Source organism: Mizuhopecten yessoensis, unplaced genomic scaffold (assembly GCF_002113885.1).
Source record: "Mizuhopecten yessoensis strain PY_sf001 unplaced genomic scaffold, ASM211388v2 scaffold7653, whole genome shotgun sequence".
In the NCBI taxonomy this organism is placed as follows: domain Eukaryota; kingdom Metazoa; phylum Mollusca; class Bivalvia; order Pectinida; family Pectinidae; genus Mizuhopecten; species Mizuhopecten yessoensis.
Genome location: NW_018407155.1, coordinates 635,111 through 661,126, shown reverse-complemented (window position 1 = coordinate 661,126; position 26,016 = coordinate 635,111). Strand labels below are relative to the sequence as shown.

Here is a 26,016-nt window from a genome sequence, read left to right as displayed (position 1 = left end):
AAGTCTATGCCATTAAACTTATTATATAAAATTGTTCATTTTAAACAGACTGATTACAAATTAAGATGTTGTAAATGATTCCAACCTCAACTGGAAAATAATAAGATCTACAAGAAGTGAAATCATTCATTTCTTCATCAACATCAATTATAAACTACTATTGGTCATTCATTAGTTTTTTTTTTTTTCCTCTAAAACATCTACCACACATCTGAAATCCAGAAAACATTTTTTACATAAAACACAGGTTCCTTTCAACCAAGTACTTCAAGGAAATTAAAAGAGTCAGAAATAAAATAAAATCAGAGTTTCCTCCCTTATGCCATATTCCACTATCATAAGAAATTGCAATGATTATTAAAGGAGTTGAAAGAAACAGGATTGATATTTGCTTCAGAAGATTGAGGAGCCAGTGAAAAAAAATTGATTTCAACCAAAAATATATACACACAAAATTTAAATTTCTTTTAAATGAAAAATGCACCCGCAAAATCAAACAAAATCATATTGGAGCCTTTTGAAAAATTTCATTTCAACTCAAAATACAGACAAAATCGATCAAAATATATTTCACATCTTCTACCTCGAATCAATACAAGAAGATATGTCCCCCATACCTTGTACTGTAAGAGTTGCATCCGCGTCCTCCGAGTCTATGGAATTCACCGCGCGACATGTAAATGTTCCCGAGTCTTCCTCCCGTACCTGATAGATCTGTAGACTTCCTGCCCCCACAACAGTCAGTCGGCCCTTCGTCTGACTGTAAAGTCAGTCAAATAACAAAATAAGATTTTATCATTGATACAAAAGGGCAAACTCAAAGGACAAAATGAAAGGATATAAGCGGGTAGTCAGCAAAACCTGGAAAGAAATGTGTAAGTTTTCCTTGTACCATATTAGCACCGGAGAGTTTTGTTACACAGATTCTGATAAAAAGTCTTCTTCGAAAAATGACATAATTTAACCGGTCCAGAGTTGATGCAACAATAAGTGAGAGACAGTCCACTTTTTTAATTCATTCGCACCTGAAGACATATTTAAACTATTCCAATTCAAAAGCTGGAATAGTTCATTGTGAAACTACAGGGGTGAACCAATCACTGTTTCTAATGACAGTAATAGAGAAACGTGACTGTCAGATATACCACTATGCAGGAGACAATGTGACACAGCGTGAACAAAGGACCATAACTCTTTATACAGCGTGAACAAAGGGCCATAACTCCCTATACAGCGTGAACAAAGGGTCATAACTCTCTATACAGCGGGAACAAAGGGCCATAACTCTCTATACAGCGTGAACAAAGGGCCATAACTCTCTATACAGCGTGAACAAAGGGCCATAACTCTCTATACAGCGGGAACAAAGGGCCATAACTCTCTATGCAGCGTGAACAAAGGGCCATAACTCTCTATACAGCGTGGGATGATCACCTGGTGTCGGTATGTGAAGCCATACCACCCCATAAAGTCCTTGCATACACAATTTGGCAATTCTATTGGACAATCTAGCATGTAAGATATTACCTAACCAAAATAACACAAGGACGGACTGAAGGACTGCAAGCGCTAGTCCCCTCTGATATTGGTGTAGGGACTAATATTTATACAAGCTGAACATTCAAGATATTCCCCTGATATTTGGTCTAAATTATTTCTAAATACAAAAGTACATAAGCCAAGGTCACAGAATCCTCTTATATTTTGTTTAATCTCTAAAACAATTATATCATAAACGCTTCTCCTGGGTATTTGTTATATTTCCATTTACTGAACATGTTTGAAAACTCATCTAATTTACAAATTATTTAGCTGTAGTGAAAACAATCGCATATTAATAACCAGTGATAGGGTAGTGCTCTCTGTAACCCACACCTTCTGTAACACCGTTTAATATCACGTAGATCTAATTTACTCTGTAACGGTTCCCATTACAGGGTTCAAATTTCCATTTCTACGTCTATAGATTTGATAAAAAGCAATTTGAACTTTCAATTTTCACATTAAAGAGATAGTGTTGTAATTGTAAATCTGTTGTCCCTGATCACACGTACTTCAGTAACACTTCACAGAGTCCTACACTAACCACAATCAATATCTGTGCACCGAAAAAGCAATTATTGAAACAATCTACAGAAATTGAAAATTGCGAATTTAAAATTCCTCAATTTGAAACCTAGTAATTATAAGTAACTCATGATGTATGTTTTTGTTAACCAAGACAATTATGATTTTTTTTAATTTTTTTTTTAAAGATATATTGCCATATGGATGATTCTATTTTAGATTCTTGGTGAAAGCCGTGTATGATTAGTTTTGTTCTCTGCCAATTGCGAAAGTCTATATCACGTGACTGTTAATGTGAGGTTGTAATTTCTGTCCTACAACAGGCATCAGTACCTTTGGTGCTGTAATACATGTACAAAGTGCGAGAAACCATAATTAAAGAATTCAGAAGACTATGATTACAAGCATGCGCAAGACTGTGATTAAAGCATGCAAGATATGCTGATTACAAGCACTGTTTGTGACAGGTAAAGCATTTGATAGCCTATGATTGTATGTTAATTAAGGCAAAGAAAGCATTTAATAGACTATGATTGTATGCAAAGGCAAAGAAAGCATTTAACAGATTAAGAATGTATATAAAGGCAAAGCGTTTGATAGACCAAGATTCTATGAGCGTAAGGGACTGATTACAAGCATGTATGACACTGTGATTTCATGAAGTAATCATCAGAATGCGATCAATCAAAAGATGGTGTTTTATTGTTAAAAAAATTAAGCTTAAGTCATTTTACATGGATTTATTATTATAATACAAAGCACATAAAAAAAATCTGATGTATTGAGAAAATTTCATTCATAATATCAGCAAGTATAATAACACGAATGCTAGAACCCTTGATCCCAAGCATGTAGAAGACACAGCAAATTAAAAGATTTAAGATTTTCAATTTTGATTCAGCTGTTTCTATCTCTATATATTTCTTTTCTGAATTATGAAAGATTCGTATTGAATAGAGGTAAGTAAGGCACTAAGTTGGTATAAATTCACACAACATTCACTTTTATTTATCATGACACAGATTCAGATCTTCAATTCATAAAGGGTGATATTTGGTAATTCTACTTGACAAGAAATGTCATCATTTCTATTCTATGCAAATGTAATCATACATTCATACAGATATCTGACAATCTGTATTTCCTGATAGTTGACAGATTTTCTCATTTGCTTCATCACCATAAATTCTATTGACAAACATATATATTTTGAGAAACAAGAAACGAGGCTTTGTTCTCATTAAAAACTACCTTTCCCAGATAAAGTGTCATTTCGTATTTCAATATCAACTTTTGTTTATAGCTAAATATGACATTGCTCAAGCATACCGTCATACTGTATTTCAGTAACGGGGCACATACATATATTGTAATGACTATATTTCTAACACGAAACATCACAACAATATCATATATGGCTATAGAACTGACAAATTATTTTTATCTAACGGTTGATTTCTTGTCAAATTATGACACGAGGCGAAATTTTTACACATTGCTCAGCCTTTACTTTGTTATCTTGTACATATTACATTCAATGTTTAACACATGGATGTTATTACATTGTATTACATGTACTCCTATAAGCTGCACTGCTTTTGAAATAAACTGAATTACAATAAATTGATCTATAGCACATTATTACATCCTAAAATGGTCAAACCTGTACTTGGGAAGTCCAAAAAGTGTTGTAGTTTTATACAGGCATACTTGACAACGCTCCCTATTTAGGAGTGAGACTCCAGATTTTGGACCCTAAAATTGAGCATTTTGAACCAGTGAATTTAGAGAACTGTTTCAAATTTTTAAGATCTGATGATTTCACCTGAAAGAACAGCTCAAATGATGCAATTCGAAAATGTTATTTTTTCCTTAGGGTGTACATACACACATGACATATATGCATTTGATTCTGAGCAAGCGTAATATCCACCATAGTAATTTGTACAAGTATGTGAAGGGGGTCTCTTCATAGAGGTTCAGTTGATAATTATATAATTATATAACTACAGGTTCACCTCATTGAAATAACTACAATGGGAAACAGTAAAAGCGGTCTTTCAACACAGGTGATCTCTTAATCGAGGTGGCTGCTTGAGCAGGTTGGCTTGTATTACATTGAAGACATTCATTATCTCATTTACACCTGAAGACGCATTTGAACTCTTCCAATTCAAAGGTTGAAATAGTTCATTATGTAATTTCAGGGGTGAATGAGTTAATTGGCATTCTTATTTTGCCCAGAATGTCCAGTTGACTGTATCCTACACAATGACCAAACATTTCCCTAACTACTGTGAAATCAGATATTTTTGTGGGGCCCAAATTTCGTTATTTCCTTAAAAACACTGTTTCTTGGGGAAATAAATTCATGGATTACGAGTAGCAACTAGAACGGAAGATAGTTTTAAGTCAAAATTGTAATTACTTTGTTGACCTATGAATTTGTGGGTGAAGAGTACATCCCACCGAATCACAGAAATTAAAAACTTACGAAAAATAAAGATTTCACATTATCCTGTTGCAGCTAGCCTCATGCACTAGAACTCTATTGATTTTCAACACTGTCACAAATTCAGTACAAAAACTTCATGGAGACAAGTCTTTTTTTTAAGTTTGACAACTCAATTACTCTGCTTGTACATTTATGACCTTTTTTTGTCCTTGCATGTCACAGGGAGACTGTTAAATCAGTGGAAAGCAGGCAGCGTTAGGTTCTTGTGACAATACAGTATATAATATGAAACCTCTTGTTGACTTTCCTGTTTTCGTTACTTAACACTTTTACTACAGACCCATTTCAAGATAAAAAAAATACTGTATATTCTTAAGGGATTTATGGTCAACACTTTCAATTGATTACATTGAAAAATGTCGGTTCACTTGTATTGAATAATAACATTGTAAAATGTTTGACGCAATTTTTTTTATAGAGTTTATGACTTACGTAAAATCTATTGTGATGCCGTCTTTTAGCCATGATATAGTGGGTTGTCTCCCCTCTTTGGCCTGTCCATTTGCTCCACAGAAGAGAATAACAGTGGTACCGACCTCGGCCCACGTGTTCTGTGGCCGTAACACAAACAATGGCTTTATTCCTTGTAAAATTTCATCTGAAACGAAAATTGTCATCAAGGAATGGAATATAGCAATTGGAAAGTTTTATAAATAACAGCAAGAGGCCAAATGGGCCTGAACTGCTCACCTGGTATTAATCTCACGCTTGTAATCTGAAAAGTGGACGAATATACAGCTACAGGCAAAATATCTGTTTTCGATTCATTTGAATCTATTAAATGATTTAAACATATGACGCCTGTCACCTTGAAAGTCGAACAAGGACATTAAGTTAAACAGAGTTTATAGCCTTCCGTCCCAGCAAACTTTTGGCTAAATATCATTATCCTGGACCTTTTGAATATTCAGAACAAGTCATTTAAAGATTTAAACATATTTGATCCCTGTGACCTTGAATACGAGCGAAGGTCATTCATTTGAAAAAAATTGGTAGCCCTTCATTCCAGCATCTAACTGGCCTAATATCATATCCCTAGCCCTCTTGGTAATTCAGAAGAAGTTGTTTAAAGGTTTTAAACATATTTGACCCCTGTGATCTTGGAAATGGGTGAAGGTCATTTGCTTGAACAAATTTGGTAGTCCTTCATCTAAGCATGATACTGGTCAAATATCCTTATCCTATGCCTCTTAGGCATTGAGGAGAAGTTGTTTAAAAGGTTTTAAACATATTTAAACCATGTGACATTGAAAGTGGGTGAAGGTCATTCAGTTGAACAAACTTAGTAGCCCTTCATCACAGCAAATTACTGGCCAAATATCATTATCCTAGGCTTCTTGATTATTCAGAAGAAGTTGTTTAAAGGTTTTAAACATATTTGACCCCTGTGACCTTGAATATAGGTAAAGGTCATTCATTTAAACAAAACTTAGTAGCCTTTTATCCTAGTATGTTACTACTGGCTACATATCATTATCTTAGGCCTCTAAGTTATCAGAAGAAGTTGTTAAAAGATTTTAAGACAATTGACCCATGTGGCGTTCAAAATGGATGAAGGCGTTCATTTGAAGAAACTTAGTAGAGCCCTTCATCCCAGTTTGCTTCTGGCCAAATATTATCACCCTAAGGCATTTTGGTTATTTAGAAGAAGTTGTTTAAAGTACAATATTGTCGCCGGACAACGGACGCCGCACCACGGTATTAGCTCACTTGGCCCTATAGGGCCAGGTGAGATAAAAAAAAAATAGCAATAAAGAAATTTATATTAAGACAGGTGTTCATATGTTTTCATAAAGGTATAAGAAGAAATAGTGATTTTACAAACAATTACTAGATATATGTTATAGTAAAATCTGATTATTTCCATGATTTCTAAATTCTTAAAATAAAATCAAACATGTCCTGGGCTTCAAATATTATACATGACAATCTGTATTTCTACACACGATTTAACAAAACATTATTTTATTTTTTTTAGACAATTTTACATTATATATTATAAAGTATATCACATGGTAGATCCCAGTACACCAAAAGCAAAGAGATGGTCTTACCTATATCTGCATCTTGTCGTAATATTGCTGTCCGACTCGATCTCGCTTTCACTTTATCTAAACTTTCTGCGACACAATGATATGATCCAAAGTCTCGAAATTCTACAGGATTTATTTCTAATACGCCATCAGTAAATATTTTAATATTAGTTCTATCTTGAAGTGGGTTACCACCTTTAAACCACGTAATATTAGGGGGTGGGGCCCCGTCTATTTCACACCGGAACATTGCTACGTCCCGTAAATATAAAGTCATATCATGAGGTTGAATGTCGAATGTTTTTGATAAATCTGAAACAAAGAAAATGAAACAATTAAATAGTACTTTGAACAAAATAAAACAATAAAAAAAAAAAATTATTTCAAAAAATATGTTTTTCATTATCAATCCTTAAAAACAAATTAAAATAATGTTTGTAAGTGTTCAGAGCCACTAATACTTTGTGAACACATCATTTCTGTGCAAACCATTTTTAGAAGATATGACAGTCAGTATCATAATATCATCCACCATTCTTTCTATAAGCAATGCACTCCCATCAGTACAAAGGGAAACAACTCACGTGCAATATCTAGCTGCGCCTTGCGACTAACAATTTGACCAACATTCTCCACAGACGCCACACACTGGTAAATGCCCTTGTCTGACATCCGCGGCGCCGTACGTGAATGCTGCACAATTCCGATCAATAAAGACCCGTTAGTGATGACGGTATACCTGTAAAACACATCAAAATATTAGCAGGTTAAAACGGCTATAAATACAGGTGTAGTAAAATAACGACTATAAATACAGGTGTAGCAAAATAACGGCTATAAATACAGGTGTAGTAAGTAAAATAACAGCTAAAAATACAGGTGTAGTAAAATAACGGCTTTAAATACAGGTGTAGTAAAATAACGGCTATAAATACAGGTGTAGTAAAATAACGGCTATAAATACAGGTGTAGTAAAAAATAACGGCTATAAATACAGGTGTAGTCATACAGGTTTAGAATAATGATTTAATTTGAAAAAACAGGATTGTCACTGAAATGTATTCATTAAGTATCCAAATATCAAAAGGTTAGAAAATGATTTTCTTACAATTATCAAGTTCCTATAAAAGAAATAAATCTGAATAATGAGGTACGCTTTTGTAATCTCTTTTTCTTTCTCTCCCCCTCTCCGTCTTTTTCTGTCTTACACAAAAAATTAGATATCCACTTTTTATTTCCATTTTCTCAGTAGTATATAACAAATATTTAAGTTGTAATGATAAACATTTTTATTTTAGGATATGTCAATAATAAGCAGAACTATTGTTTTGTATTTAGGGGGTACAACCTCCTAATCATGTAACGAACTAATCCTACCTCAATTACTTTATTACAAATGTGGACATCAACAAATTATGAAATTAAGACTTCCAACAATTAAAAAACTTATTGACATTAACAAAAGAAAGGTGACACATTTCCAATAAATAATCCTGACCACCCTATAAACTTAAAATGAACTGTCAATATCAATGAATTTGGTGCATCCATTCATCAATATGGGGAGGGCGACACATTTCTCGCATGTGACCCTGACCACCCCCATGGATTCATAATGAACTGTCATATCAAGAAGGTTGATGAGTCCATTTATCATTGTAGGGATGTAAAACTGAAGGTTGCCATGGAGCTAATGTCTCAGAATAAGTGTATCACAGGTAATGGTAGTAGTGAATAGGGACTAATGAGCGTGTGTCATGTCACCGGTAACCTGCCTCTGTGCTCTACTACAACTCTAAAGATCTCACTGATAAAACACATTTTCAGGAACAGGAAGTTAAAAGATTGGTCAGCATAACCAAATAATGATGAAAATATTTTGACAGATTTCCCCCATGTATTTTTTTTTTTATTAAATTCACATTTTTTTTTACGCTCAAACGATCATTCTTAATATCTTAACATAAACTTTAAGATATAAATTGGCATATTCAGAAATAAATCTGACATAAAAACGTGGTTTAAAAATATCAATAAAGCTTTTCATACTTTGAAGAACCAAGTCCTGATTTCACTTAACACAGATGCTCAAATTGAATTAATCATTTGATCCTTTTAAAGTTTTTAACATCATCTGTGTTCTCTCCTGTTATACTTGTAGCTGTCATTCGATCATTTCAAAAGAACTCCTACAGAAATTGCGCGCTCTCTGCGATTCTTCATGTCACACATGTTAGGCCATTGTCGTGGGCGTGTCAACGTAATCACAACTGCTCAAACCAAAACCAAGATCTTCAGCACGAAAAGATCACAACGTCCAAAACGTTGTCGGATGTCACACCAGAGTGAAAACAGTACAATTCAGTACCTATTACTCATAACTGTAATCAACGTGGCATTGCATGATACGATACATAGCAAATTCTGACAGGACATGTTAACTGAAATCTAAAAAAATCTTTTTCGGCTTAAAAATGAAAAAAAATACTTGAGATAGTACAATGATTTCTAATAAGGAAATAATGAGACACATCATCTTTCATCTTTCGTAATTAAGTCATTTTTTTAAAGGAAGTATCAGAATGATTAAAGCTATGAGGAAAATTGTTTATCAATGAACGGAAATGATAAAAAGATCAAATCTGTGAAGGAAATATCAGGAAACGTTAATTAAATGAACATGCTGTTACATGTTTAAGATTCTGTGCGGACACACACAGGGGGATAACCCATAATACACTTACCTGGTGGGGTTCTGTATCACGCCCCTGTGAGGATACACGATCGATAATTCTTTAGTTTAAACATATGTATATCTCAGCTGTATCAGGAAATAATCAAACCTGGTGGAGAATTTGTTTCCATCAAATTCACCCGTGAAAACACATTAAAATTTTCCGATTCAAAGGCTGGAATAGTTCTTTACAAAATTTCAGGGGTGAATGAGCTAATAAACATTATTAAAAAAAAACCCATATATTTTTGAGAAAAATATTATTACTGGATACGTTTGAGAATTTAAGCTTGATGTTATTAGATATTTTGAGGATTAGATGGGATAACCTGATGGTAGTAACAATTATTTCTAGACAAAACAAATGGCTGTAAGATGAAACATTACCTCATTACAGCCTTAATGAAGCAAGCTGCCTGAGGCCGAGCTCACTTAAAGAATGGTTAGCTTAAATAAGTATTTTCCAAAAGAAATATTTAAAAAACCCAGCCATACATATTCATTGGTCTTTCAAAACCAGCCTACTTTTATAAAACTAAATGTCTTCCGGCAGACATTTTGCATACAAATATATTAGAAAATCAGTTCTTGTTTCAAAACTGATTACTGTGTCATCTTAACTTGTATCATGGTATTAGCCTGATCAATCTTGGAGCTAATGGTTCTGGGTCTCTCATCTGTCACTCAAGACTTCCATATATTACTCACTGCAGTTAAATCCCAAGGACAAAGGGAGATAATAACTGACCCTTATTGAGTCATTAGGGGCAAACAACGGGGTATTTATAAATGATCTGATTCTGATTTATTTTAAAAACATCTATTTCATTTGTAAAATACAGAACATTTTAAAATCATTTTTCTACTTTTGCTACAGAATTTTCTTTTTTGTGTGTGAAAATTCATATATTTTAAAAGCAATCAAGTGGGAATGGTTACTCAAAGCAATATAAGCTTAAAAAGATGTTAGATAAAATGAAATCTTTTCATAGTTAAAAAAAATATATAGGTGAAAACTGCACATGTCAGGATTTTTAATAATTTAAGTTAAACTTCCAAGTATAAACCCCTAAAAAAAATCTTACAATATTAGGTGTTTTTTTTCTCTTCCTGTCTTTGTTTTAATTATTATCTATTCTAAGATAATGGCTTTCTAAGGTAAGTTTGCTAGTTTTATTATTTTCTATTTTTACATAGTTTTGATAATGGCTCTCCAAGTTAAGGTTGATGGAACAATTTCGTCCTAACAGGCAAATTGGCACTTTTACATCAATGGCCATTGTCCGTCTGGTCCCTCACCAGACGTTTTTGTCCCTCACCAGACCGTTTGTCCCTGACCGAAATCCTCAATTATGACAGCATTTAGTTCCCAAGGTCAGTGTAGCGCTGACCAGCTATCCAGCTGACCAGCCCCAAGGTCAGTGTAGAGCTGACCAGCTGTCCAGTTGTCCAGCTGACCAGCCTCCACTTCAGTCTGACACTTAGACTCCCTTGAGAATCATAGAAACGGGACAAGGAGCGGTGCCACCTGTATGGACTTGCTTTTAAAAATGGTTTATATTAAAGACTGTGTAACTCATTCACCCCTGAAGACACATTTAAACTCTTCCCATTCAAAGGTTGGAATAGTTCATTATGAAACTTCAGGGGTGAATGGGTTAATTATGAAATTTCTGAAAAATAATAATTATGTCTTTCAAAATCTTTTACTCTCAAATCATTTAAAGGATTCTCGTCCAACTGCACTCTGGGGTTTTTGTAGTATTTTCCCCTTAATTTTATTTTAGATAAAACTGTAGCACAGTTGGACTACAACACTTCCACTGACCAGGTAGCTGAATCAGATAGATTGACAGTTAAACAATATCAGGTCCTGGGTTCAAATCCTGGTCTAGCCTTACTCATTTTTTTAAAACACTGTCATAGATTATATTATGTTTATTTCACTACATTTTATAAAAGTCCTGAAAGGTCTGGTTTCCTTCTCAGAAATCATTTATTAAACCTATAGTTATGCTGGAAAAAAACGTTACTCATGTTTAGCTACAGTTTTTGGCACTGGTATGGGGAGCTTTAATTCACAAACTAACTGAATTTTGTCAAATCTGAGCACCATCTGCACTTTTATTAAGAATAGACAGATGACAGCACTACCAGTCATCATTGTTTAAAATCAAAATTATGGTCGTACTTTTTATACAACATGATTTGGGATCATTTCCAACATTTTAAACTCCTTTAATCTCATTCAAACTGACTGCAACCTATCACTGTCTTTGCATGAACATACAGGAAATGACATGAATTTAACAGGAACAAAACTTTTCGACTCCTGTATATAATAGAAATGTGATATGGCACACACTTCCTTAATGCTAAAGTTCAACAGTTCAGGCGATATGTTAAAGAGTTATCTCCCTTCCCTCTGCTTTTTCTTGACATTTTCAATTACTTTTCATATAAATCCATTTTTTGGTGGGACACTATAATCTAATTATAAGCAGACAACTAAAAGTAAAGGGGCAACCAGCCAGTGTTAACCAGATCATCCGTTATTATTTTAGTCTTTACTTGAAACATTACAGATCACCATAACTATACCTTATACATTATACACACCAGTAAAACACTTCCAAGTAGTGGAATCATTCATAATTAACAACCCTATGAAACTCAAACTCAAGTATTCTGAAAAGTCAACAGGCAGAAAAAATCTATATAACTTTTTTGCTATTTTAATTTTTTAATGCCGCAGACATAGTGATATGTAGACAACCCATATTACGTAACATTCAAAATCATTCCAAATGCAATTTTTCTTCATAAAAATACTACGAATTGTCAATTATTTTTTCAAATTTAAAAAGGCTGTTTGTCAGATACGGATAGAGTGCAGGGCATTTTTAACCGTAAAAGTGTCATAACCTAAAATAAACACAGCTGAAAACGTCAAACGTGGAAAGAAGAATTGGTACATTTCGAGTGCACAGGAAACAATATATCATGATTAAGGTTGAGTATACTTGAGGGATCTCGACCTGCTCGTCTACCATTATCAGCTGATGTAATACAGCCCTATGTAGTTGTTATCATAAAATAAACATTTACAACTCCATGTGTCACATGACCAGTGTCATGCAGCTAACACATTCACTTCAAAAAATACAAATAGATATGAAATATGCTGTATATCAGGAAATGTTCGCTGCAGTTTAATTTTCGCCTTTTTACGCCCCCACTGTAATGAGGGCATTTATCACTTCAGGTTTTTATGCCCCCACCGTAATGAGGGCATTTATCACTTCAGGTAACTTCAGTTAACAACAGATATGAATAGTAATTAAATGTGAAGGGCGAAATTAATACTCCTTGGCGAATATGGATATTCTGGAGAAGGGCAAAAGTTTGATTGGGCGAAAAACACATTTTTTACTCCTACTAGCTCCCAAAGAGTTGATAGTTCTCAATGAATCTTGAGTGTCGAGTTGTCTTTACTCCCACTTGCTCCCAATAAGCTGACTTTGTCCACTTTTTTTACTCCTAGCTAGCTACTAGCTACGGTGACTCTAAAGTACAAGGTCCCAAGGAGTGGACATTGTCCAGTGTCTTAAACTCATTAACCCTTGAAGACACATTTGAACTCTTCCAATTCAAGGGTTGGAACAGTTCATTATGAAATTTCAGGGGTGAATGAATTAAATTTATTACCCAATAGTCGATATAAATTATAATTAGTTATTTTTGACTGTTTCTGGCCTTTTGTCCAATTTCGGCTGTAGGGGTGAAACAGTCAAAACTGTTTTCCCGTCAGAGAAAACTGTTACCCGGCGCAAATTTGATGCGCAGAAATCCCCCCTCGAGAGCCCCATTCAAGCGTTTCGGTGACCGCGACTCAGTGTTGAAGCAATGGCAACATTGCATGCAGCATTGATACTAATATTTATTTTCCCCAAATAGCCATGAAACAATTGTATACTAAGAACACATGAGATGGGACGTGGATCTAATGTACAAGCTCCCAATGAGTGGCCAGTGTGACTGTCCAGTTTTCTCTAAGCATACCTACTCAGTAGTGGTCAGTACAAGCTCCCAATGAGTGGCCAGTGTGACTGACCAGTTTTCTCTAAGCATACCTACTCAGTAGGGGGCAGTACACACAGTACAAGCTCCCAATGAGTGGCCATTGTGACTGTCCAGTTTTCTCTAAGCATACCTACTCAGGAGTGGTCAGTACACACAGTACAAGCTCCCAAGGAGTGGACATTGTCCAGTCTTGTAAGTACATACAGTAAAAGCTCCCAAGGAGTGGGCAGTGTGACTGTCCAGTTTTCTCTAAGCATAGCTACTCAGTAGTGGTCAGTACACACAGTACAAGCTCCCAAGGAGTGGACATTGTCCAGTCTTGTAAGTACATACAGCACAAGCTCCCAAGGAGTGGGCAGTGTGACTGTCCAGGTTTCTCTAAGCATACCTACTCAGTAGTGGTCAGTACACACAGTACAAGCTCCCAAGGAGTGGACATTGTCCAGTCTTGTAAGTACATACAGTACAAGCTCCCAAGGAGTGGGCAGTGTGACTGTCCAGTTTTCTCTAAGCATACCTCCTCAGTAGTGGTCAGTACACACAGTACAAGCTCCTAAGGAGTGGGCAGTGTGACTGTCCAGTGATCTCTAAGCATACCTACTCAGTAGTGGTCAGTACACACAGTACAAGTTCCCAATGAGTGGCCAGTGTGACTGTCCAGTTTTCTTTAAGCATATACCTACTCAGTTAGTGGTCAGTACACACAGTACAAGCTCCCAATGAGTGGCCAGTGTGACTGTCCAGTTTTCTCTAAGCATACCTCCTCAGTAGTGGTCAGTACACACAGTACAAGCTCCCAAGGAGTGGGCAGTGTGACTGTCCAGTTTTCTCTAAGCATACCTCCTCAGTAGTGGTCAGTACACACAGTACAAGCTCCCAAGGAGTGGGCAGTGTCCAGTGGCCCTCAATCCCTACATAATCTACCAATTGTCCAGCCATGATGAACCCTGCTGATTTACATATTTTGCCCATTATGAGGAGTATGTCTTCAATCACAGACATGAATAGGACGGGGCTGTGAGGGGGTAATCATAGCAGGGAGGTAATACTGCAGTAATTGGGGAAGGAATGTATAACTGGCCTGCTGTTTTAACAGAAAGTGTGTTTTCATGTTTTTGAACCCATAAATGCTCTAGTAAGATAGAAAAGTCCTTGATCCTGAATTATATACTGTAACTGTACTTATTTAACAGTCATAACACTTGATTTTAGTGCTTTTTGTGCTCTAATTATTGTGCTAAATTATGATTTTGCTAATTACATTTTGGAATATTATGATTATTATTATAGTGGACTAACCAGTTAAATTTGATTATGCCCTAAAACTTTGATGTGCTAAGGTAAGTATATTTAGTGTCATTCACCATTAGACCTCCAGCACCTCCCTCATCCCCAATCTTCACCGACTTGTATCACAGCTAACTAACTCCCAAATCATGATTTACCTGTACTAACCTTTCAAAATCATGATTTACCTGTATAACTCCCCATCTCCCATCATGGTACAATATAAATATAAATTTACTTTATTTTACAACAATTATAAAACAAGATATTTCAACTTATATTAATCACTCTTGTTGGCCCGGATTTTAGCACGCTTAATGTGGGAGGAAACTGGGGTACCGGAGAAAACCCACTCGGTTGGGCAGGTGACCCCATACCTTTCCACATCCGATTGGAGAATCAAACACCAGCCGCCTTAGTGAAAGGCAAGTGTGCTATCCACTGCACCACCCGAGCACCCTATCATGGTATACCTGTAAACCCCCATCCACTATCCTGATTTACCTGTGGGACCCCTTTAAGACCTCCTCTCCAGTCATGATATACAGGTGCAACTGCTTAATCATGATTTACCCGAAGCTGCACCACAACCCCCTCCCATCCGAATCGGGATTTAGCTGTGGTCCCATCAGCCCTTGCAGTAATCATTTACACATGACCCGTCCCCAATTGTGATTTACTTGTGGCTTCCCTCAATTCCACCTTCCCTCCTCCTGATTTACCTGTGAAACCCAGCACATCCAGCAGTAATGAGTCACATTAACTACCGAGGTCGTCCAATAGATTTACTCAATGGATCAACAACAGTCGATGAAATTCACATGATTATTCCGTTTTTTCACCCTTTGAGTCAGATAAATCGCCTTGTCAGAACATAACAGGACCCATTCACTCTGACTAAAATATATGGGCACAAACTGACAACGTTCAAATGAATATTTCAAAAAAAGTATTCGCTTGATAGATGGAAATCGGTCAAAATTAAAGACAGAAGATTTTCTCTATTATCTCCGAAGTGATTCGTAATACTTTTATAAATATTTAATCGCCCCGTTTCCCGAGGAGTTGGAATACAGGATGAAATATCTGTGCCAGGCTCTCCCCTACAGGGATACAAACTTGTAAATAATTCACACGGCACTTTTTATATCCCTACATTTCAGATTTTGTTAGCTGCTGATTTATGTACAATATTTGTTTTGTGTGAATTAACCCACAAAGGATGAAATGTTACTGACACTGCGGCTTTCCACTAGTACACACGCTCCAAATAATTCTGAAATATTCTTTGCATCAATCATTTCTCACATGTAGAACCGACACAACAATTTTTAAAATCATTTTCAAATAAACATCATTTCTGGATACATTGAGTAGCTTTTTTGGTTTTCAATCAAAATTTTCATAGATATTTGACATCACATTTTCAAGGGAACTTTCAGAGCTTTTTGAATTATATTATCATTTTTTTTCATTGAAGTAAATTTTTAAATTGCATGACTTCTTACAAATATTAATGTTGCTTTTGACAGAAATTCAGTATTAATTTCACGTAACAACCTATCAAATACAAAAGCATCTGCCAAGTACTAAACAATGGATAAGGGAGGTCCTCAAATTTTGTCCAATAGAAGCTACCTTACACTTTGTACTTTGATTTGCAAAGTTATCTCCCTTGAAAGAATATAATTGCATTGTTTTGTTTTGATAATCAGCATTACTCAAGTGGAACCAATTGATGTACCATTCAAAAGGGTATTCAATTATTTATTTACTTACTATTCATCAAAGATAACACCAATTATCGAAATTGAGAAACTCTTTGTCAAGACAGGTGACAGAAATATACTTTTTTTAGATGTCGTTATTTAACCCATTCACCCCTTAAGTCACATTTGAACCCTACCAAATCAAAGACTGCATGGGAAAGTCCAGTATAGATATGTATAGGGGTGAATGAGTTAATGATTAAAATTTATTTGGCTGCTAACTAGCTTCTCAAATGTTTCGACAATTATTTTTCCAAATCTATTCTATGGATATTTTACACTTTTTTAATTGAGGAACTCTTTAGCAAATGAGAAACAAAAGACAGTAATGTAGCATGTATCCTTAACTGAGTAGACTGGCCACCACCTCTAGAATATTGAATAATTAAGAAAACAATTTTAACTCTAAAACTTTTGATCACTAGGATGTCAGATTCTTGAAACTAGGGGGAGATAAGCTAGGAGTAGAATGCAGCCAAGAAATTCTTCATAAAAACTTTGGATATTTAAAAAAAATAAAAAAAATAAAGAACTCTTTAGCAAAGGAGAGACAAAAGACAGTAATGTAGCATATTTAAAGTTGGAATTTCTGATTAATGTTAACTGGTAAACAAATATCTGAAAGAGCCTGGTTTGTGTGGTAAACACCATAGACCTAGGTCATTATCTCTGTTCAGTGTCCCTGGCATTAATTACAGGGCTGTTAATTAAAATGTCAAGTTCCCAGGGTCCCAGTATTAATTTGAACTTGTAAACAAATACCACAATGGCAGCTTCACATGAACCCCTACTATGTAATTATATACACTGGTCCTGTCCAACTGACATATCAGCTTAACACTCCGAAAAAATGCATTTTTTATTCAATAACTTTTCCTCATTTATTATCTGTGTCAAATTTAACTACACTCTTTGTACTATAACAGTTAACTGTGTGAAACCCTTGCACTTTTTTGTACTACGAGAATTAAGCCTCCTCAGGTTATACATTAGATTCTGCAATAAAATACAGATTCATTTCTTTTGGTAATTTTTGCATATGAAGCTAACAATACTTATAGCTCTATCCACCATCTTGGAATTCTGTGTTGCCACTTTGTGTTAAACACATGCAAGTCCTATTGAATTTCACTTCTGTTATCTGACCCTGAGAACGTCTTCTTCCTCACAAATCACTCTCAAGTCATCAATACATTTTCAAGGAAATTGATCTTCCATATTTTCATTGCCCTGTTTTGTAACTGTATCGGTGAGCTGTCAAACATCAGTATGACTCGGATCATTTTCTCTTTCCTTGGTTGCTGCATGTGAAATGGGAATCTGTCAAACGTTCCTGAAACCATTACTTTTTTGTGTGCATTAGCAAATTTGCACCGACGATTCCTATGTTCTATCTGGTATTTTAAAAACTCAAATGCGAAGTCTCACGAGTGTTGGGATGATTATGATCAACTTCCTGTCATCAATTTCTGAACAAAGAAATTAAACATCATTTTTTTTCTGATCAAAAATAGTCATTCATGTATTTGTTAAGCCTAGCTGTCACTAAAAGTTTTGTTTTCCTGTCAAAATTTTTAAAAACTTTCAAACTGATCACTTCCCGAATGTTTTTAAATACAATGAAGGATGTCAGGGCATACTCTTCAACATTTTAACATTTTTACCGAACTCTTCAGCGATATAGATCCCATTTCTCAAATTAAAATTAATGAAGATTTTTTTAACATCTAAGTAAATTTACACAGTTGACGTTAATTGCAAATTGCAGATATTACTCAACTCGTAACTGGTACTCTAGAAAAGCCAAAAGCCATTGCCAACAAGTATTTATTTTGACAACAAATACAATATCAGGGTTTTTCCTGCCTAGATTTTAAAATAGCCTGTTCCTACATGAAATGGGAAAATAAAGCATGATTTTCATTGAAATTGGGAAGATATTCCTGATGTTTCCCTCATTTTGGTAAAATAAAGCACTTTAAAGCCAAGAAAAGCAGCCTGTATTTGAGCTGTAAAACTAGGCAAAAGAAATCACTGAATATATCATATGTTAGCAATGCTTCCTGAAATTTTACACCATTTTGAACAGTTAACTAAAATGTTCAAGCAACGCTATATCAAATTCTCCTTTATTCCCCCAAAAAGCATGTGGGATGAGCTGGTCAGTTTTATATATAACCAGGGTCAACCCCATGCCAGGGGTCAGCCTGCCAGATTGGTTGGAGACGTTTTAGTCTTTGAAGGTCAATGTCATGCACCTATTGGTTGACAGAGTGCAATTTTGACTCTCCAGCTTAGGCCTTCCGACTACATTATGGAGAATATTTCTCAGTATACTCAGTGAGAGGGGAATTTTCAAACATGAACATTTTGTAAAAATGACCAACCCTTTATATCTAATGAAATCTTAGCCCGTTCACCCCTAAAGTCACATTTGAACCTTACCAAATCAAAGTCTGGGCAAGTCCAGTTTAAATACGTAGGGGGGTGAATGAGTTGAGTTTGAGTATTACTCTATTGGACCTTTTATTTCCTATTTCTTTCTTATATTGCAAAATATCTTGAAATATCTGTATTTCTCCGCCCTTATCTTAATTTGTTACTCTTCCATTTCTTAAACCTCTCCACTCATTCCCAGCTATCCCAAACTCTTCTAGCTAACCCTCCATGCCATAAACTTGGGCAAGAGATAGCTGCTACCCTTGGGGACACAATAGTACAAAGAGATCCCCTCGACAAATCATCTAATCAAACGGCATAAAACTTTATTACACGGACAGAATTCATCGCTAGAGGCCCTAACCTGTACATCTGTCGGACCGTTTTTATGAATTTTTTCTCTTTTTGTTTTTCCCTGTGCGCCAACCATTACTGCTACGGTGATTGTTGTACATGTTGTATGCTGTCTGTAGCTGGTTACACACCCACTTCGCCTACTTGACACAAAAACTGTTTTTCATAATTTCTCTCAATTGCATCCCAACTTAATTTGTCTCGTTGCATTGAGTTATATACATGATTCATTGCGACGGTATTTTTCCGAGCCTACAAAGAAAGCCGTTGGCCGAGCGTTTCTCCTACAGTTTACCAGGTTAGTTAAGTATCTCTAGTCATTTGTCCAATCATCTTCTCCGAAATTTATCCTGATTGCATCATAACCCGATATAGACGATTCTAACGACTGTTTACGTTCCGTTCCATGTCCATATTTGGGGTCCGAGACTGCACCATTTAATGTGAGTTCCTGTATAACTAATACTTCTGCAATTCATTGTATTAAAAATATTTCTCTTATTAGTGGTCTTCATAGACTGTAGATTAAGTATAAGAGTGCCATTTTGATTTGTATATAAGGATATTGTAATAACGATATGGTTTTGACTGTTTTATGTTCCGTTATAAACAAAATAATCAGTACGCAATCGAATCGACAGGGATTATAATTTAAAAATAAAAATGATAGAAGGGAATAGAGACTAAATATACATAGATGGGGCCAGCAATATAAACATGTTTGGGGCCAGACAAAAGATACTTAGTCTGGGTTAGACAACAAATACATAGTTGGGGCCAGATGATGTATATACTACATGGATGTAGTAGGGGCATGAAAGGAAATTGATATTTCATCCATAATTAAAGACAGACTGGAGAGTGACAAACACTATATTCATATTTGGGGCCTGATTGAGGAGTGTAATTAAATAACCAGGGCCTGATAGGAGAATTTCAAGAACTGAAAAAAAGTCTGAACCTGTCTTAAGGGTAAATGTATGATGATATGTACATAATGTATAATAAGTTGCCAATTATAATTCAAAAAGCAAGTAGGAAATGTAGAAATAAAACATCTTTTGATATAGGGTAGATATTCAGTACAAAACAGTCATAATGTATTACCATTAACATTCTTGCAAGTTTCATTTAAGAGCATTCCCAATCCTAACTGACCATGTTGCAATATAATTGTAATCTTTTAGAGAATATTTGATTTCTATTGCAACGTTACGTCTCTCTGAATCCTGATTGTCTTGCAAGCACAGTTATCATTTTGTCACAGAATTTACACAACTGGACACAATTCTAGTTAGAACAACATAAATATCTTTACTACAATATATCTCAGGCAAATAAAAATCTTTAAAAAATCTCTAATTTACGATAAAACGTTCACAATATCTTTTCCACGATTTATTTTGATTGGAGCCTAACTTAATTTGCACATTTGTATCTCGTCACTACATAGCCCCGGGACCTAATCAAACCGACTTTCAAAAACAAATAATTAAGTTTTATACGATCGGGATGACTATTATTAACTCGGCACCACATGGTCTCATTGTAGGAAGATTGGCCCAGTTCCCCGGAGTCAAATCTATATCCTCTTTAGACGACATTATTTTATTTATTGGCGTAACAAATCAATAAAACAGCGAAGATTAAATTAAACAAAATACGAAATCTGGCAGTAAACAACTGATAAACAAAAGCACACATGTTCACTGTCCGGCAGGATCCGGGGCGAGGCAAGGCGAGGCGAGGCAAGAAATATTTCTATACGAAAAGTGTTATTGGAATACTGTGAAGACGAGTTCGAGAATAAATATATACTTGAAGGCTGACCTAGATTCTTTGTACATGGCAGGTTCAGTACACATACTGGACATAAATACTACAGTAAGCACATTTCGGGGTGAATTTTCCAACACTAAAATATGACAGGGCCTCACAATTTCATTTGATATTTCCCTTCACTGCGCTTCTAACCAATGCTATCCTAAACTGTTCCCAGATTTTCAAATTTGCCGAGTACTTTGTCTAAATCAAACATTGCTAGGATATATAAATGTTAGTTAACTCATTCACTCCTGAAGACACATTTGAACTCTTCCAATTCAAAGGTTGGAATAGTTCATTATGAAAGTTCAGGGGTGAATGAGTTAAGAGGAGACACTTGTCTTGGAACATAAGTCTGGAGATCTTTGTAGGTCTGTACAGAGACCTGACACAGTATAAGATGACTAGCCCACCTCCACTGGGTCACAGGTCCGAGGCCTATGTGGGGCAGTCACCATGTACTGGCTACAGGTTAGCAGGGTTAGACACAAACTTTTTTTGCTTGGTAGTCCACAGGACTAGTTGAATAGATTATTTACAAGTCCTTCATCGATGTAACTAAGTCCAAGATTTCCTGATAAGGAAACATCGCGATCTACAGCTCGAAACATCAAAAGTAATCGATTGTAGAGGACTAAAATAACTAATGCCATAAAAATATGGTGAATTTTTATTTTTTACAAGCCGAAAGGACCAGTTAGGTTAGGTGATTCAATAGTCCTTGCTGGTTGGTGGTGTCTTTCTGGGCACTCCAGCTTTTCTCCACCAGCAAAACCTGGCATGTCCTTAAATAACTCTAGTTGTCCATAGGATGTCAAACAAAAATAAACCAAATTAACTCATTCACCCCTGAAGACACATTTGAACTCTTCCAATTCAAAGGTTGGAATAGTTCATTATGAAAGTTCAGGGGTGAATGAGTTGAACTGACACAGTAACTGCCGTATCATCAGAACTAACCTCCCAATGTCCACGTTGATAGGTTTCCCGTCCTTCAGCCATGTGACGGCCGGCGTCGTCGTACTGCATTGGACACCACAGTTAAATATGGCCGCCTCACCCCGGTTGACGATGACGTTGCTCGGCTCTGTCGTGAAACGGACATCGCTGAATACTGACGTGTCACCTGCAAATAGGCCAAAAGTATACAGTATTCAAAACATGTTTTTTGTTTAATTTTCAATTTTTCTTGAAAATAGATTTAATTAATGCAAATTGAAAGCTTAAAATCTTGATTCATAAAACACACAAGGAAAGGAAACTCATTTAAGGAGCCATGTCCCATTGCTGGCAAAACATTAGAGAATTCCACTTAAATCTTTCTTACATAGAGTAACCTCCCCTTGATTGCATTTTAGATAGATCTGTAAGTGGAACTCGGCCATCAAAGGTTGGAGCCACGGTGATGTGATCCAAGGTCTGGGGTTCAAATTCTGGTCGGACTTTATGACATTTTTAAATCTCAGAACACTGTTGTTGACATTTTATATACAAGAAAGTTCTGCAAAGTATTAATTTCTTTACAAACATGATTCATTAAAGTTTTTGTCATGTTGTTTAAAAAGTTTCCAATTCATTTTCAGAAATGATCAATCAAAACTATTGCCATGCAGTTAATTTATTTTCCATCACTACAGTTTTTGACCCTTTCACTACTGAAGATCATAATGGACTCATCCAAGTCAATGCATAGTAAAAGTTTACTTAAGTTACATAGGGGTGAAAGGGTTAAGATTCCTTATCGATGACTTTGAATTATTTAAATCATGTTGTTAGATTTTAAAATATCACATGGAACATTGAATGTGTTTTCACTTGCATTTTCAACAATATCTTGCCCCGGCTCCATATTGTCTGCATAGGATGGCCTGTTGCTTTCTTTACATCACTAGAACTTCCCCTGGCTACTTCTACCTATTAATTAACCCTGCTCAATGGAACAGCTGTACAGCTTCGACTTAGCGTAACCCTTGTACCCCTCGCAGAAACGGAGTGCTTTTTTATGTTTACAATGAAAACTCCCATGTTTTAAGGATTACAATTAGAGACATATGACAATGAAAAATCCAGTTTTTTAAGAATGACGATTTAAGTGAAAAGGAAATCCAACTTAGTACAATCCAAAACCTATCATTAAATGGATCAACGTGCCAAATTTAATAAAGTTCCACTATGCAGGATATATTGCAGATATTAAGGCAAACAAATATATATGTTCCGTTTTAATGTTTCGTCTTTCTCTGTATTTTAAATAGTTGTCAATTTTTTTCAATGATGTTTTTAGCCTGAAATATTGGGAGAACAAATTTCTTGAGAGATAACCATGGTTACTTCCAAACGTTTACCACTGCATGCATTGTGTTCTGATACCAAATACAATTTTTGTTTAAGTTAACTTTTTGTATGTATTCATTTGAAGGGTCTGGTCACTCTGTTACAATTTTTTCTCTCTCAAAAATTAACTGCACAGACTGCCAAAGCTATTTTGAACCATCCAGCCAGCCTGCTGAAATAAGCATTGTAGTCTCGCCAGTATTTTACGGCTTTTGTAGTCTCCATCTTCATGCTGTGGTTAGTCACAACCATTTCAATAATCAATTCAATCGGCTGGTCAGATAAAGCTCTTTTTTCAAATTGTGTGTAATTATGCAAATTGTTGAGTGTTTTTTAATACCTCCATTGATTGTTTTTACGGCTGAGTGGCCATTGAACGTTGTACGCGCTTAAAACCAGACCCCTCATCACCTCTTTGAAGTCAATCTTTTGTTTTGTAAACAAAGCATATGGAGACAAAGTTAAATTATTATTGCATTTTTATTTATTCAGTTAACAAAGGCCTGATGTCCTGCAGGGTAAAACGGTCAAATTATACTTGTCGCACCTATTGAACACAATGGAATGACCCAGATCAGAAGACAGAATAATCTATTCAGATTATCAGGGATATGGTGAGGACAATGATATCCCATTGTCATGACAACAGTGTCTTCAGGACAGATGTGTTACTGATTCTTTCAGAACGTTGAATCTGTCAGAAACATACAAACACCAAGGGCGCTAACCATTTCAACACAGGAAATATTTTATTTTGTCATTACAACCACATTGTACTCATTCATTTCTGTATCAACCATGTTTTATTCATATTGATATTGAGGTACTTAACTTTACAGTCCAAAGTTATACTGGAGGATATCCACTATAAAGCACTACTTCAGGTTAAAAAGACAAGGCAACTGTACAAGAACATAGGGAAATCACCACCCTGTCCGTGGTTGTTATTGCCAAATAACGTTTTTCACTGTTCTGCATGACTGTAACTGCCCTTGTTAAAATCATGATTTGTGACAGATAAGTAGACTAAGCTGACTTTACAACATCAGTCTGGTGATGTAACAACACCGTTTCAATTGTAAATTACCTCCCCTTGCCTTTCCTTCCTTTTCCTCTTACCTCCCAAAGTGAGTTACTTCCACTGCATGTTACCTCCAAAAGTGAGTAACCTCCCCTGTTTGTTATCTCCCATGCTTGTTACCTCCCAAAGTGAGTTACTTCCACTGCTTGTCACCTTCCAAAGTGAGTTACCTCCCCTACTTGTTACCTCCAAAAGTGAGTTAGCTCCCCTGCTTGTCACCTCCCAAAGTGAGGTATTTCCCCTGCTTATCAATTCCAGAAGTGAGTTATCTCCACAGCTTGTCACCTCCCAAAGTGAGTTACCTCCCCTGTTTGTTACCTCCCAAAGTGAATTATCTCCCCTGCTTGTCACCTCCCAAAGTAAGTTATCTTCCCTGCTTGTCACCTCCCAAAGTAAGTTATCTCCCCTGCTTGGCACCTCCCAAAGTAGCTACCTCCCCTTCTTGTTACCTCCCAAAGTGAGTTTCCTCCACTGCTTGTCAACTCTCTAGGTGATTAACCTCCCCTGTTTGTTACCTTCCAAAGTGAGTAGTCACCTCCCCTGTGTATACCTCCCTGTTATATCAGATAGCAGTGTTACAAGTCAATGCATCATCAGCCTGCTGTTAGTCAAGGTAACCTAATTATACTGCTTTAATTATCAATGATCATTTTTGATCATCAGCACAATGCCATTCATCTATTCTTCATAATCGCGCCAATTATGTTACCAAACAATATTTCAGATTTCCATCAATTTTACAATATTCAGTAACCATGCTGGTTTCCTGTACTGCTGTGACATGGGTATTGATTGATTTTCAATCTCACGTTACAGCTCCTGACAAAACCATTTTTTATAATCACCGGAAGGTTGTGCGTTTTTTAATGCCATCAGTTAAGTGTGATCACATGACACCCGATTGAAAGCTTACAATACAGCGCCATCTATAATCCACTATTTCCAAAAGTACCAATACCACCAACTCCTGGTCCTCACTTCTGATAGCCTACATCAATCACTGTTTTACTTCGTAATTGCTGTCATCCTCTGGGTATCAAATTAGGATTCATTTCATCTCTAAACTACGATATATTTCAATTTGTTTTGTTTGTTTGTTTTGGGGTTTATTGTCCTCACAACAGCTGGGTAATATGAGGACGGGTGTCTGGGGAGACACCAACTGAAACAGAAAGTAGAAAGGAAAGAAAGAAGACAAATTTTTTTAGGAAACGTAAGAACACAGAAAAAAACCTGATTCTGCAGAGCCCTACATTAGTTGCATTTAACTAGACAGCAGGTCTATTCTTGATTTCTTCAATGTTTCCTGAACTCATTCACCCCTGAAGATGCATTTGAATTCTTCCAATTCAAAGGTTGAAATAGTTCATTATGAAATTTCAGGGGGTGAATGAGTTAAAATGAAATTTCAGGGGGTGAATGAGTTAAAATGAGACAAGGTATAAACCACTCCCGATTTCTGCAGGGAGGATGACAGTTCAAAGGAGGGGGGGGGG

The 26,016-nt window shown here is 35.9% G+C and overlaps 1 protein-coding gene across 7 annotated transcripts in view; it reads right to left on the bottom strand.

The window, feature by feature from the left end:
* Positions 1 to 26,016, bottom strand: part of LOC110454080 (neogenin-like) — a 246,129-nt gene that overhangs the window by 36,010 nt on the left and 184,103 nt on the right. For all 7 annotated transcript variants that reach the window (XM_021503425.1, XM_021503426.1, XM_021503430.1 and 4 more), the window contains 5 exons: positions 22,066 to 22,231; positions 7,200 to 7,354; positions 6,637 to 6,927; positions 5,015 to 5,180; positions 618 to 760 (listed from right to left, as the gene is read on the bottom strand). In XM_021503425.1, coding sequence (XP_021359100.1) covers positions 618 to 760; positions 5,015 to 5,180; positions 6,637 to 6,927; positions 7,200 to 7,354; positions 22,066 to 22,231 — 921 coding nt within the window. The remainder of the gene's footprint in view (positions 1 to 617; positions 761 to 5,014; positions 5,181 to 6,636; positions 6,928 to 7,199; positions 7,355 to 22,065; positions 22,232 to 26,016) is intronic.